Source organism: Sorghum bicolor, chromosome 3 (genome assembly GCF_000003195.3).
Source record: "Sorghum bicolor cultivar BTx623 chromosome 3, Sorghum_bicolor_NCBIv3, whole genome shotgun sequence".
Classification (NCBI taxonomy): Eukaryota; Viridiplantae; Streptophyta; class Magnoliopsida; order Poales; family Poaceae; genus Sorghum; species Sorghum bicolor.
The window spans coordinates 4,567,094-4,579,373 of record NC_012872.2 but is presented as its reverse complement, the minus strand read 5'-3'; the positions used below and the strand labels follow the sequence as shown (position 1 = coordinate 4,579,373).

General features: G+C 47.6%; 5 protein-coding genes and 1 non-coding gene across 7 annotated transcripts; 4 read left to right on the top strand and 2 right to left on the bottom strand.

Annotated features, from left to right (window-relative positions):
• On the top strand, positions 282-1,981 carry LOC8056546 (peroxidase 25). The gene is made up of 3 exons (XM_002457218.2): positions 282-593; positions 774-953; positions 1,118-1,981. The coding sequence occupies exons 1-3, from the start codon at positions 372-374 to the stop codon at positions 1,709-1,711; spliced, it is 996 nt and encodes a 331-aa protein (XP_002457263.1). The 5' UTR covers positions 282-371; the 3' UTR covers positions 1,712-1,981.
• TRNAP-AGG lies at positions 1,844-1,915 on the top strand. The gene has a single exon. It is a non-coding gene; the product is annotated as a tRNA-Pro (tRNA).
• On the top strand, positions 2,549-3,516 carry LOC8056545 (embryo-specific protein ATS3A). Its single transcript, XM_002457217.2, has one exon. It carries the CDS (start codon positions 2,714-2,716, stop codon positions 3,281-3,283), a length of 570 nt encoding a protein of 189 aa, XP_002457262.1. The 5' UTR covers positions 2,549-2,713; the 3' UTR covers positions 3,284-3,516.
• LOC8078478 (polygalacturonase) lies at positions 3,629-7,085 on the top strand. 2 transcript variants are annotated; one of them, XM_021456478.1, is made up of 11 exons: positions 3,631-3,770; positions 3,858-3,949; positions 4,038-4,187; positions 4,296-4,427; positions 5,403-5,552; positions 5,638-5,658; positions 5,757-5,964; positions 6,073-6,154; positions 6,252-6,357; positions 6,485-6,598; positions 6,700-7,085. In XM_021456478.1, exons 2-11 carry the CDS (start codon positions 3,875-3,877, stop codon positions 6,934-6,936), a joined length of 1,275 nt encoding a protein of 424 aa, XP_021312153.1. In that variant the 5' UTR covers positions 3,631-3,770; positions 3,858-3,874; the 3' UTR covers positions 6,937-7,085. The 2 variants fall into 2 exon arrangements, with proteins under 2 accessions (XP_002457261.2, XP_021312153.1); XM_002457216.2 differs by lacking the exon at positions 3,858-3,949 and having other exon boundaries at positions 3,629-3,770.
• LOC8078477 (DCC family protein At1g52590, chloroplastic) lies at positions 6,757-8,249 on the bottom strand. The gene is made up of 5 exons (XM_002455058.2): positions 7,847-8,249; positions 7,705-7,762; positions 7,499-7,606; positions 7,309-7,401; positions 6,757-7,190 (listed from the first exon to the last, which is right to left on the bottom strand). The coding sequence occupies exons 1-5, from the start codon at positions 8,076-8,078 to the stop codon at positions 7,100-7,102; spliced, it is 582 nt and encodes a 193-aa protein (XP_002455103.1). The 5' UTR covers positions 8,079-8,249; the 3' UTR covers positions 6,757-7,099.
• Positions 8,392-11,896, bottom strand: LOC8056544 (uncharacterized protein At2g34160). The gene is made up of 5 exons (XM_002455057.2): positions 11,545-11,896; positions 11,393-11,441; positions 9,085-9,147; positions 8,905-8,969; positions 8,392-8,762 (listed from the first exon to the last, which is right to left on the bottom strand). The coding sequence occupies exons 1-5, from the start codon at positions 11,710-11,712 to the stop codon at positions 8,664-8,666; spliced, it is 444 nt and encodes a 147-aa protein (XP_002455102.1). The 5' UTR covers positions 11,713-11,896; the 3' UTR covers positions 8,392-8,663.

Below are 12,280 nucleotides of genomic sequence, written 5' to 3'. Positions count from 1 at the left end.
GAAAAACTAATCTGAAATATTGCAATGAATTCTCCCAAATTTAGTGCTGCTTCAGCGAAAGAAATTGGCACATGCAGCTGACAATGCAGTTAGTTCTCGCACGATTTGACGATAAGAGAGGGAGCCATAAAATATGCAGGTCTCCATACATACATACATATATACATACTACCTGGAAACCACATCTTCCAGTAGTGCATGATCCACTAGCTACTCCACTACGATCATGGAATGGCTCTAGTGATTGGAGGATAGAGGGCAGAACAAGCTCAGTGACACTATATAACGAGCAATCAGATCACAGTGCTGCGTGCCACACCACAATTAGAGCTGTTAACGATAACTAAGGACTGGTCAGACATACTCAGACCATGGCAGCACCAGAAATGGCAGCTCTTCTCCTGCTTTCGTTCACTGTTATACTGCTGAGAAGTTCCTCTGTTCGTAGTCAAGGACTGCAGATCGGGTTCTACGACTCCTACTGTCCTGACGCCGAGGATATCGTGAGGTCGACTGTCGAGCAGTACTACGACAGGGATGCCACCATCGCCCCAGGCTTGCTCAGGCTACACTTCCATGACTGCTTTGTTCAGGCTAGTTATACATCTCTTCTTTAAGCTACCACTTTGTGTTTCATCATCCTGTGGTGATGCAAATACACTGTCACTCTTACTCAAGTCTCAAGCTGCATATATAAACTAGCCTGAACAAATTTACAGGCTGCATAGTTTGAGTTGAGTATGACAGTTGTTTTGCTGGCTTTTGCATTGCAGGGGTGCGACGCATCAGTCTTGATCTCTGGATCATCTTCAGAAAGGAGTGCACCACAGAATTTTGGGCTCAGGGGGTTTGAGGTGATAGATGACGCCAAGTCCCAGCTAGAAGCCGTGTGCCCTGGGGTGGTGTCATGCGCTGATATCCTTGCTCTCGCCGCGCGTGACGCTGTTGATCTGGTGAGAGTCAGTCCATGTTAACTCAGCGAGAGCAGAGTCTTTTACATTCTGATTGAGGTCATGTCATGTTTGTTTTAACTGTTTTATTACTGAGAACTGATGATGAATTTACTGTTCTTCTGTCTTTTCTTGGGGTAAACAAATCCGTAAATGTAATGTAAAAGACTGGTGGGCCAAGCTGGTCAGTGCCGCTGGGGAGAAGAGACGGGAGACTCTCGTCAGCTTCTGGCGCCAACGCCTTGCCATCGCCTGCCGATCCTGTATCCGTTCAGAGGAAGAAGTTCGCGGACCAGGGACTGACAGACCACGACCTCGTCACATTGGTAGGCGCTCACACGATCGGGCAGACCGATTGCCAGTTCTTCAGCTACCGGCTGTACAACTTCACGGCGACGGGCAACGCGGACCCGACCATCAGCCAGGCGTCGCTGGCGCAGCTCCGGGCGCTGTGCCCACCGCCCAGCGGCGGCGACCCGGCCGGGCGGCGGGTGGCGCTGGACCAGGGTAGCCCTGGCGCGTTCGACGTGAGCTTCTTCAAGAACGTCCGCGACGGCGGCGCGGTCCTGGAGTCGGACCAGCGGCTGTGGAGCGACGCCGCCACGCAGGGCGTGGTGCAGAAGTACGCCGGCAATGTTCGGGGACTCTTCGGCCTCAGGTTCGGGTACGAGCTCCCCAAGGCCATGGTGAGGATGAGCAGCATCGGGGTGAAGACCGGCGGGCAGGGCGAGATCAGGAGGAGGTGCTCCAGGGTCAACTGATCAGCGAGCGAGAGGCTCCTCCTTTGGTTGGTCAATGGAGCCGACAGCAATGTGTAATGTAATGAGTGGAAAAAGAAAATGACATATTAGATCGAACATATTTTGTATGTCATGAAACTCTTAAACATCAAAGGGCATTTGGTCTAGTGGTATGATTCTCGCTTAGGGTGCGAGAGGTCCCGAGTTCAATTCTCGGAATGCCCCTTAATTTTTATATTTCGTTTTGTTTTTTGTTCTTATAAATTTTTAAGCTCCCACCGTCCCACAAGACTCTCGAATTTTCATTTTGTTTTTTCGTGTTATTATAATCTATATATACCACGAGAATCTCGTGGAGACTCTGGCACTGGCCTGCCCAATGTGGCAGCGTCATCGTCCTGTAATGGCACTGGCGTACTGCCACTGATGCACGATGAAGAAAACGACTCTGAAACTCGTGGATCATGGAGAACCACTTGTGCAAATTGGCATGGCAAGGCATCACAAATAATCAATGCAGTTGGTGGTCTTGACACGGACTGGTGGGCCAGCTAAATAAGTTTTTACTACTACTCCGGCAGATCAGATCAGGGCCTTGTTTAGTTCCGAAAAGTGAAAAGTTTTCGATACTGTAGCACTTTCGTTTGTTTGTGACAAATATTATCCAATCATGGACTAACTAGAATTAAAAGATTCGTCTCGTGATTTACAGCTAAACTGTGTAATTAGTTTTTGTTTTCGTCTATATTTAATGTTTCATGCATGTGCCACAAAATTTGATGTAACAGGAAATCTTGAAAATTTTTTGGTTTTCAGAGTGAACTAAACAAGGCCCAAAAAAGAGCATGAGATCGGGTGACATGGCATCTCCACGCTGCTCACCTTGAGGCTTGAGCTGCTGCTCACTTGGAGAGTTGAAAATCTGGAGCAAGAGCAAGTAGTGAGCAACCAACCACCATCTTTCTCTCCGTCTCCCTCTCCGCTTGCCCAGTCCGGCCTCGCTCGCAATTCGGTCAACTGCCCATGGCCTCCAGCACCGTACCACCGCAGCGCGTCGCCTTGCTGGCGCTCGCCGTCCTCTACCTCTCCCTCCCCGCCTCGTCCCATCCGCTCCCGCGGGAAGCAGCTACGGCGGCGGCAGGCGAGGCGTCCGAGCCCGACGATGCCGCCGCCGCCGTGGCGCGGCGCGCGTGCACGTACACGGTGCAGATCAAGACGAGCTGCTCGTCCCCGCGGAGCTCCGCGGACGCGGTGAGCCTCGCGTTCGGTGACGCGTACCGCAACGAGGTATACGCGGCGCGGCTGACGCCGCGGTACGGCTTCGAGCGCTGCGCCACGGACACGTTCCGGGTGTCCGGCCCCTGCGGCTACGGCGTCTGCTACCTCTACCTCCGCCGGTCGGGCCGCGCCGGGTGGACGCCCGAGTGGGTCAGGGTGTACGAGCCCGCGACGTCGGCCACGCCCTCCACCTTCTACTACGGCGACCCGCTCCCCGACGGCGTCTGGTACGGCTTCGACCGCTGCGTCGCCGCCGGCGCCGGAGCCGGAGCGGGCACCTCGTCCGAGCCTGGTGCCGCGGCGCAGGCGCTGTGACGGACGGACGCCGCCGGCCGGGTTCACGGGTTTATTTGCCCTCTCCATGCGGTGGCGGTGGGCGCGGGAGCACAGCGGCGCCACTCGTGGCGGTGTGAATTGTGATGGCGATGATTGCTGGGGCACCACGGCGCGTTTGTTTGTGATAATTATTCATTTGCGTCGTTGCTACTAGTAGTTTCCTTTTTTTCGTTTATTTGTTATTGTTATACAAAAAAAAGTACCGAACTCCTGATGTGATTGTAAGAGTCCTGAACTCCTGATCGGATTTTCTATATAGCACTTATATATATAGCAACAAATAAAACCAATCTAATCTGCATTTTCGTTCACCTCTCATTAGGGCAGCATCATCATAACCAAGTGATTTGTTACTATGTGATGTGATGTGATGAGGGTGTTGGAGTATTTTTATAAGGGAAAGTGTTGGAGTATCTATCACATTGGGTCCATGACACTGTTGCCAATCCAACAACGATTTCACATGGTAAGCTCGGTCTAATTAGCCTAATTAGTTGCCTTCTTTTGTTGGATACCAGAGTATTAAACACATTCCTTGTAAATGCAATCGTAGTTGTGCTATATACTCTGATGAATTGGAATAGGCTCTCACCATTGCGTGCATTCCTTCACTTCTTGCGTCAGTGGCACCTCAACTTAACCATGGCGAGTGTCGTTCTGCCATAGTCTATCAGCTCGATGTTTTTATTTATTTATTTATGATTTTTTTTCTTTCGTTCTTTCCTCCTGATAGATCCTCGCCTTGAAAAGGACTGCAGTAAGGCATGCCTTCATCATGTTGCTTGTACTTGTATGGGCCATTCGTTCGGCACAGTGCCACCAACAGAAATACAACGTCGTCAGGTTCCATGCGGCTGCGGATGGCAAGACAGATGATTCACAGGTAGCAGCAGCACAACGCCAAAATTTTTTTTTTGAAGGTCGCAATAACGCCAAAATTTGCATTGCTTCTTGTATTTCTGATTTCCTTCTCTATCTTTGCTGCCAAAAGGCTTTCTTGGCGACATGGCAAGCGGCGTGCAGCGATCAGGCCAGGCCAATCATGGTCATCCCAGGAAGAAGGACGTTCTTGTTGAGTGAGGTCACATTTCAGGGCCCGTGCAAGTCACCAATCACCATACAGGTAACAACCATCCCAATTAAGATTGCCACCCTGCCGGATCTAGGATTTTATGTGATGGTATGCCGCATAAAAAAAATTTCATTTGCAATTTAGTGAGCCATATACCAATTCGGTAAATATGTTTAAATTTGCAACATAGTTGATTATACATACACTAATAAAAAGCATAATAAGTCCTGAATTTGAATATCATGTTAGGAACTTCTACAAAATGTAATATAAATATTTCCAACGTGGTACTACTTATCTGCTCATAGGTAAGTTTTTTTATAGCACTATTATCTATCATCGTCCACTTCAAGCAAATTCTCTGATCCAACGATCTCGCTGGTCTCTTGATACGCAAAAATAATAACTAAAAACGATATTTAGTTCAAGTACGCAAGTTTTTTTAGGAAAAAGAAAATTAAATACTTGGCCTTGGCGTCAGGTGTAAGTCTTTTTCTTTTAGAAAAAGAAGATGATCTGTTTGGTCCCCTTGCTAAATTTTAGCTACCTAAACTTTAGTTATTTTAGTAGTTAAACTTCCAAACACAGTGATTTAAAAGAGCTAAAATAGTTTAGTCCTACTAGTCACTCAAGAGTAGCTAAAATAATTTTAGCTTGATAAAATTTAGCAAGGATAACTAAACAAGACCTAAATCTTTTGGTCTTGGCGTCAGGCCATTTGCATGCAGACGTATGTCGATTTTGTTTGAAGTTTCGACAAGACAGCATTACAACGATTCGGTGATTGAGCGGCTAGGGTAAGCGGTGCTGCCCTTTGAATCCTGACTCGCAAATTCGCGAGGCATGCGAAACAACACAGTGCTGGCCTGCTGGATCAGTGGCGTCGTTTTTTCTTTGCATTTACATATATATTTTCTAGCGTATTGGTCTGGTCCACAGTGCTGGTCTGCTGGATCAGGCTGCATCCATATGTTTTGCAAACAGCAAACAAGAAGCACAGCAGCTAGCTTAACTTGTAATCTGCAGCTGGACGGCAATATTGTAGCACCAAACCACATTTGGACTACTGAACAAACCAACCTCCTGACCATCCATGGCGTCGACAACTTGACCTTGGATGGGAAGGGCGAGATCGATGGCCGGGGTGCCATCTGGTGGGATTGCTATAACAACAAGGTAGGCTTCTGCTTCATCATATAAGACTTGCATTTTTTTTTCTCTGATCCTTAAGTATAATATGATTTGTTCCTCATTTTCACAGAGATGCCACACCCGGCCTATTGTAAGTAGACACAATTTTACCCTTTAATTCAGTCTCAAACTAGCTAGTCAGGCAGACAAATGTAAGTGTGGTACTCATGTTGTGTTCATGTGAATCAGTTGCTGGCCTTCTCCTTGTGCAATGATCTATGGGTCAGAAATATACGGCTGAAGAATAGTGCAGACAAGCACATGACCTTGTTCCAGTGCAACCAGGCGCTCATTGACGGTGTCTCCATCACTGCGCCAGCTGATAGCCCTAATACAGACGGCATTACTGTGGCATCATCGAACAGCACCACCATCTCCAACTGTTCTATCCAAAGCGGTAAAGAAACACTTTCTTTGTGTACAAGTACACCATTGCAATATATGTAACTGAACTGATAATAAACACTCAAACAAATGAATAATGTGCGACATTTGGAAAACGCAGGTGATGACTGTGTATCAATCCTATCACACACAAAAAATATTACCGTTACTCACAGCACATGCGGGCCTGGTCATGGTATCAGGTAAGAATGCGTATACACTAGTAGAGCATCTACTAATTACTGAACATCTTATTCTCTAGTAATATATGTACTGAGCTCAACTTCTGATCTTATGTAGTGTGGGAAGCCTCGGAAAATCAGAGAGAGCGAAGGTGGAACAAATTGTAATAACTAATTGCAGCTTTGTTGGAACTATGAATGGTGTAAGGATAAAATCCTGGCAGGTAATTAAGACTCAATGTTAATAAACTTGTAATGAGGCTGCATTGCATACACTCTGTGGATACGCCCGCTGCAAACCATAGGCCATGCCAAAGCTATGCCCTCTAATGTATGAAGCTATGCATGCAGGGAGGGAAGGGATATGCAAAAGGATTCCTTTTTGCGAGCCTCAACATGACAGAAGTTCAGTATCCTATTGTCATCGACCAGTTCTACTGCCCGCAAGGAAATTGTCCTACAAAGGTGAGTCATACTAAAAACATTGCCATGCTTATCACTCAGATTTGTTGTCTAAAAGACTAAAACAAAGGTTGAAATGTATCTGCACTTTACTGTCTTTGTAGCCTGGAGGCGTGGCAATAAGTGATGCAAAATTTATTGACATCCAAGGGACATCATCCGAGCAAGAAGCCATCAAATTATTATGCAGCCAAAGTGTTCATTGTCATGGCATCTATCTCAGTAACGTTAACCTTTCTTGGGTGAACCATACTACCCCAACAAATGCTACTATTCTGAATGCACATGGAACAACTGAGGGCATGGTGATACCAACAATACAGTTTTCAGAGAGTTTGTAGCTAGTATGCTCTTCATTTCCATCACTTACAAGGATTATAGGAATTTTTTTTGGTGTGTTTAGATGACTAAAACTACGCAACCATAGATGTTCATGTTACATCGTGTATGCAAATTATTGATATCTAATCATATAAGCTAAGTATGGAGATCTCAGGGCAGCAGTTACAGTATCTCACATGCTTCTGTTTCGGAGCGGCCAAACATGGCGTACCTGTTGTTTGCGACATTATCGTAGGCGAAGTCCCTCAAGAACCTAGTTATTGCAACAGAATCAGTAGGAAGGAATCACATTTTTGTTGTAGAATTGATTAATTTGTAGCGCGAAACATAAAATGCACAAATTAAGCTGAACAGCAGAGGAGGGAGCTTACAGAGGGATAAAGTTGAGGAAGATGGCGAGCTGCGGGAAGGGCAGGTTGAGGTACTCCATTATCCTCAGCACTGCTTCAGACTTGATGAATGACCTGCAAAAATCACGATAAGATTAACATTTCATCATCATACATAAACTAGCAATCAGTAGGAATCTACAACTCTTGGAGGAAGCTTATGGTTGGCCACCTGTCTTTCTCGACGAGAACAACACTGGAGATGTCGTCAGGGGACCTCCCTGACCTCTGCAGGAGCTTCCTCCCGGACTCGCTCTGCAGCGGTATGTACCTGATGCTCCTGTTCGTTGGAATCGCAAACACATCACAAGAACCTATCAGCGACTGAATTGCTGTTGCCGTGACTGAGAAAGTGAGAATTGAGCAGGGCGAGTATACCTGTTGGGGTCGTGCTCCCGCACGAACCGGACGCCCCCGTTGCAGAGGTTGCAGACGCCTGCATACAGAGAGCACGGCAGTTGGCAGATTAGGAGATTTCCGAAGACGCGAGGGGGAAGGGAGCAAGGTCTTGGGTGGGTACCGTCGAAGAGCATGATGGGCCTGGTGTCGGAAGGCTGGAAGAACTCGGCGTCCGTGGCCGCCTTGATGGACCCGCCGCCGGCAGCTGCGGCCACCTGCAACCTCGGCCACCGCGCTCTTCGTGCGGCTTGGGGCTGCTGCGGCAGGTGGCCGTGCCGTCGGTGGAGCTGGAGCTGCAGCTGCAGGGTGGGTGACGTATAGTAGCAGGAGGAGCACTGCCCGGCGACTGCCATCGTCCTCGCCTCCACTCGGCTGCGAAGCGCCGAGGTTCAGAAAAATGCGCTAGCCTACAGGGCTACAGGTGTCTAGACTCCCGGAGAGGGGAGGGGGTGAAGTGAACTGGTGGTGATCACGAGCACCACACGAACTGGGGCGCATTGGGCTTCGACGTGGCGCACACAAGTCCCAAGCAGCTCAAAATTGGCGCAGAAAAGATCCGTGGAACATGAGAATTTGAGCAGTTCCGTCTGGAATTCTTTGGGGTCCTAAATTGACCTTTTTCTTTTTGGCATCACACGAGGGATTTAGACAAATGATCCCAATATATGCATAAATCTTCAGTCTTTGCAGAATGAAGATATTTTGTAAGGAGAACGTTGGACTGGGAAAACATACATAGCCAAAGAAACAAATGAACTAGATGTCCAAAATGTTAACAAACAACCAACATCCATCCATCAATCCATGAATTTGCAGACACTGCCATGGTGATGTAGTTGAGCAAGAACGCATGCCATCTCTCATGAGTCATGCACACGGTATTAAATTAAACAACATTAACAGAGCACAACAAAAGTCGCTTGTCGTCGGTACTGTTTTCAAGCCTGCTCTTCACCATCTTCCACTTCTCCCCTCTCTTCCGCAGCAGCGGCCATCAACTCATCAAATTTATCACTCTTTCCCAAGATTATCTCAATCTGACAGAGTTGAGGTTTATGTCAGTTCAACTCTCAGGAAAAGAAGAATTACATATGGTTGAAGATAGAATGACCAAATTGACAAACACAACAAACAACTCTCAATAGTAAGTACTGAATTAAGGGTATAGTCTTCTCTGACCTTGGCCTTTTGGAATGGACGCCCTCTTGATTCGTCGTTTATTTCAACAGTAGATGTCCTAATCTCTATGTAGGTGAAGACACAGAAGGAAGATTCAGAATGGCAAATATATGAATCATGTGAGCCCTAATATAGATGAGGCATAATCTGTGTACAAGACAAGGAGGGCCAAGGTCTCACTCTTTTCAACAGCAAATCCATTGTTCTTCAGAATTTCTGCCACGGTCACAACTGTCGCTATGGCTGGAAACAGAATAATCAACTTGGTTAGTGCCTTAGTGGTGCCTCAAACAGTACATTGATGCAGAAATTTTGAAATGGAAAGCTTGTCTATGTTTTAAAGAAGAAAAAGAAGCATTGATGCAGCAAATAAATCACATATAGAGATGCCAACTGAGGCTTAAGTTATGTATCCAGTCCAATAAGAAAAATATCAAAATACAATGACTAAGAGCATCTCCAAGTGTACCCTGTACCCCTATCCAAACTCCTAAACTTAAATTTAAGGATAACCATTCAACAGCCACCCTAAATCAACTCCTATGTTTAGTTGCATCCTAAATAACCTATCCTACCCTCAAATATAGGGTAGTCAGCCTCCCTGTGTTTGGGTTTTCACACCGTTTTTACCCAGACAAGGCTCCTACCCGCCAAATCCCAGCATCCTCTATTGTAGAAAATCGTCACTGTGTAGCCCTCTCACATAAGCCACCAAGCGCAGCCCGCCCTGCACATGCCTTCCATCCAGCACTGCCTGTCCGCCCTACACCACTTCTGTTCTGCTGGCTGTTCCTTCCCGCATCTAGATGATCGCATCCAGTGATCGATGCTAGAGGGAAGCAAGATTAATGAAAATCGTAGGTCCATATTGCTTATGTGGCGTGTTGAAAATTTAGGGGGTTTAGATATAGGGGAACTGCTATTGAAGTGAAAGATTTAGAAGGGAAAAATGTTTAGTCTACACGAGAAAATAGGGGTCCAAATTTATGATCACTCTTGGAGCTGATCTAACAACACGACCAGCAGGAATCTACTTAAAATGCAAGCGAACTTTCCGTAATAAGACTGGTTAGGTTTTGCAACAGATGGTTATGTTTTCTTTTTCTGCATCTCTAATGAACACTTCGAATACACACAACATTGTTCTCAAGGTGATAAGGCGAGGCATGGTGATAGACCACCTTCTAATCGCCTAAGCAATGCCTAGGCATTCACAAGGCGACATGTACCAATCTGAGAAACAGCAAGAGAGCAGCATGGAGGAAGAAAAGGAAAAGAAAAAAGAGAAGGGGCAGGAGACGTGAGGAGCTGGCCCAGCCCACTAGCCACCCTATATAACCATCCCCTGACTTGCCTATAGGGTTGCTCTCCCTCCCTGATTCATTCACCGCCGCCACTCGTCTTCTCTCAGCATCGCCGCTCGTTTCCCATCTCCGTTTGCTGCCTGCATCTCCTCCGCTCCTCCTCCCCACTGCTTCTTGGGCACTCGTGAGCTGCGCGCTCTCCGATCAACTGAGCTTCCGCTCAGGTCTAGGTCTATCGTGCCTCAGTTGACAAGAGCAAGTTGCTGGCTGACCACCGGCACCGGAGCTATCAGGAATGACAGCAGCGGCAGCTGCTGGGTCTTGTTGGTTGGTTTCCGTTCCTTTCCTCCCCCTTGCTCCCCGTCTTTTGCTGACTTTTAGTTAGGCAACAGGGATGCCCGTCAATTTTTAAGTGCCTATACGCCTAGGCGATGCCTTGAAAACCATGGTTATCAAGCAAACAACGATATCGCCAGACACAGGCAATTTTTAAGTGGAGGTGTCTGTCTGCTTGTGATCAGCCAGAGCATGATGGCCATCTAATAACAGTGCATCGCATATCACTTCTGACTCAAACTTGGCAAGGTTTTCTTTTTCATACAACAAATTTGGCAAGTTGCATGACTGAATTCTAAGCTGTCCTCTGCATGTTACAAGGCAAATGCCAGCTGGGAATACTAAGGGCCAGTCTGGTAGAGCTCCAGGTCCTCCTATACTCGTTTCAGATTTAGCTCCTCTTGTGGTGTAGCTTCTCTGGTAGAGCCAAAGCACTTTGTCAAAAATATTTGACAAAACGGCTTCAGAAAGTATTTTTGGCTCCAGCTCCTTAGTGGATTCAGAAGAGAAGCTTTTTTTTTACCCCGTTTGGTAGGGTTTGAGAAGCCAGAGCCCTTTTATAAGCCCTAGAAAAGGGACCCTAACTGCCACATAAGTTAGGGTTTTAGCAATAACTAACACAGATCCAACATTTAGAAACATAGAGAAAACAACCACACGCCCATTTTGCATCTTGCACATCATATTATGTCGGCATATACTTAATAATAGACCAAATTCGCGGAGAAGAGGCATTACATGAATGACAAGCGACCATGCCTAAATTTAACTCCACATCTAATTTAATCTAATACATAAATAAACAAATAAATCAGAAATAAGGGCGAAGGATTGTTACAGGGACGCACCCATTCCAAGAGCGGATAGCTCAACATCGCCGTGCTGTTGCATATACCTCTGCACGGAGGCGAAGCAACCAAATCAGTCAGGAACCAGAAGCGGGTGGGTAGGAATGTCACGGAAGGAGGCGGCGCGTAGGGGGAGAAAGGGGCAACCGTACCTTGGCGAGGTTGACGTAAAAGAAGAGGGGCTTCTTGGTGTTAGACACCTGGATGCGGTTGCTGCTGCCGCCGCCGCCCCTCCTCTGCCCCTCTCCGCCTGAGGCCGCCGCCGCATCTCCGGCGACGGCGAGGTTCTTCACGCCCTCGGTGATCTCCTCCACCACCATCGTCGGTAGCTATCTAGCACGCCGCGCCGCGCCGCAACCGGATCGACGGGGTTTGGTCGATGGTTCCTGAGGTTTCCGCTTCCGGTGGCGCACCTCCCTTCCTCTCGCGTCTTCTCGGCGTTGCGGCGGGTGCTGCTAGTACTGGTAGGGAAACCAGGGGCGCGGAGAGGCAGAGGCAGAGGCCCGGCCCGACGCCCCCGCGCGTGCGCCGTGGGCTTGAGTGCTTGACGGACCCGGCGATGGGACGTCTCGGCCCAAACTCCTTGCCGACGATTCAAGCAGCCCAAGCGGAAGCAGAAACGCAGAGGATAGCAGCCCACGTGCCGGGCAACGGCCCATCTGTATTTTCATGCTACTTTTCCACCCCCGCGATGGCCCAACAAGGCCCAGCGGCCTGCCACCATGTAGCACAAGGGTGTGATCTATAACTCTTATAAAACTAAACCCCACTAGATAAATTCTCTCTTCATGCAAGGTGTCCATATCATTCCCACTAAGTGACCCACTAAATATTCTATCTCTTCATGCAAGGTGTCCATATCATTCCCCACTAAGTCAATGTCATCCC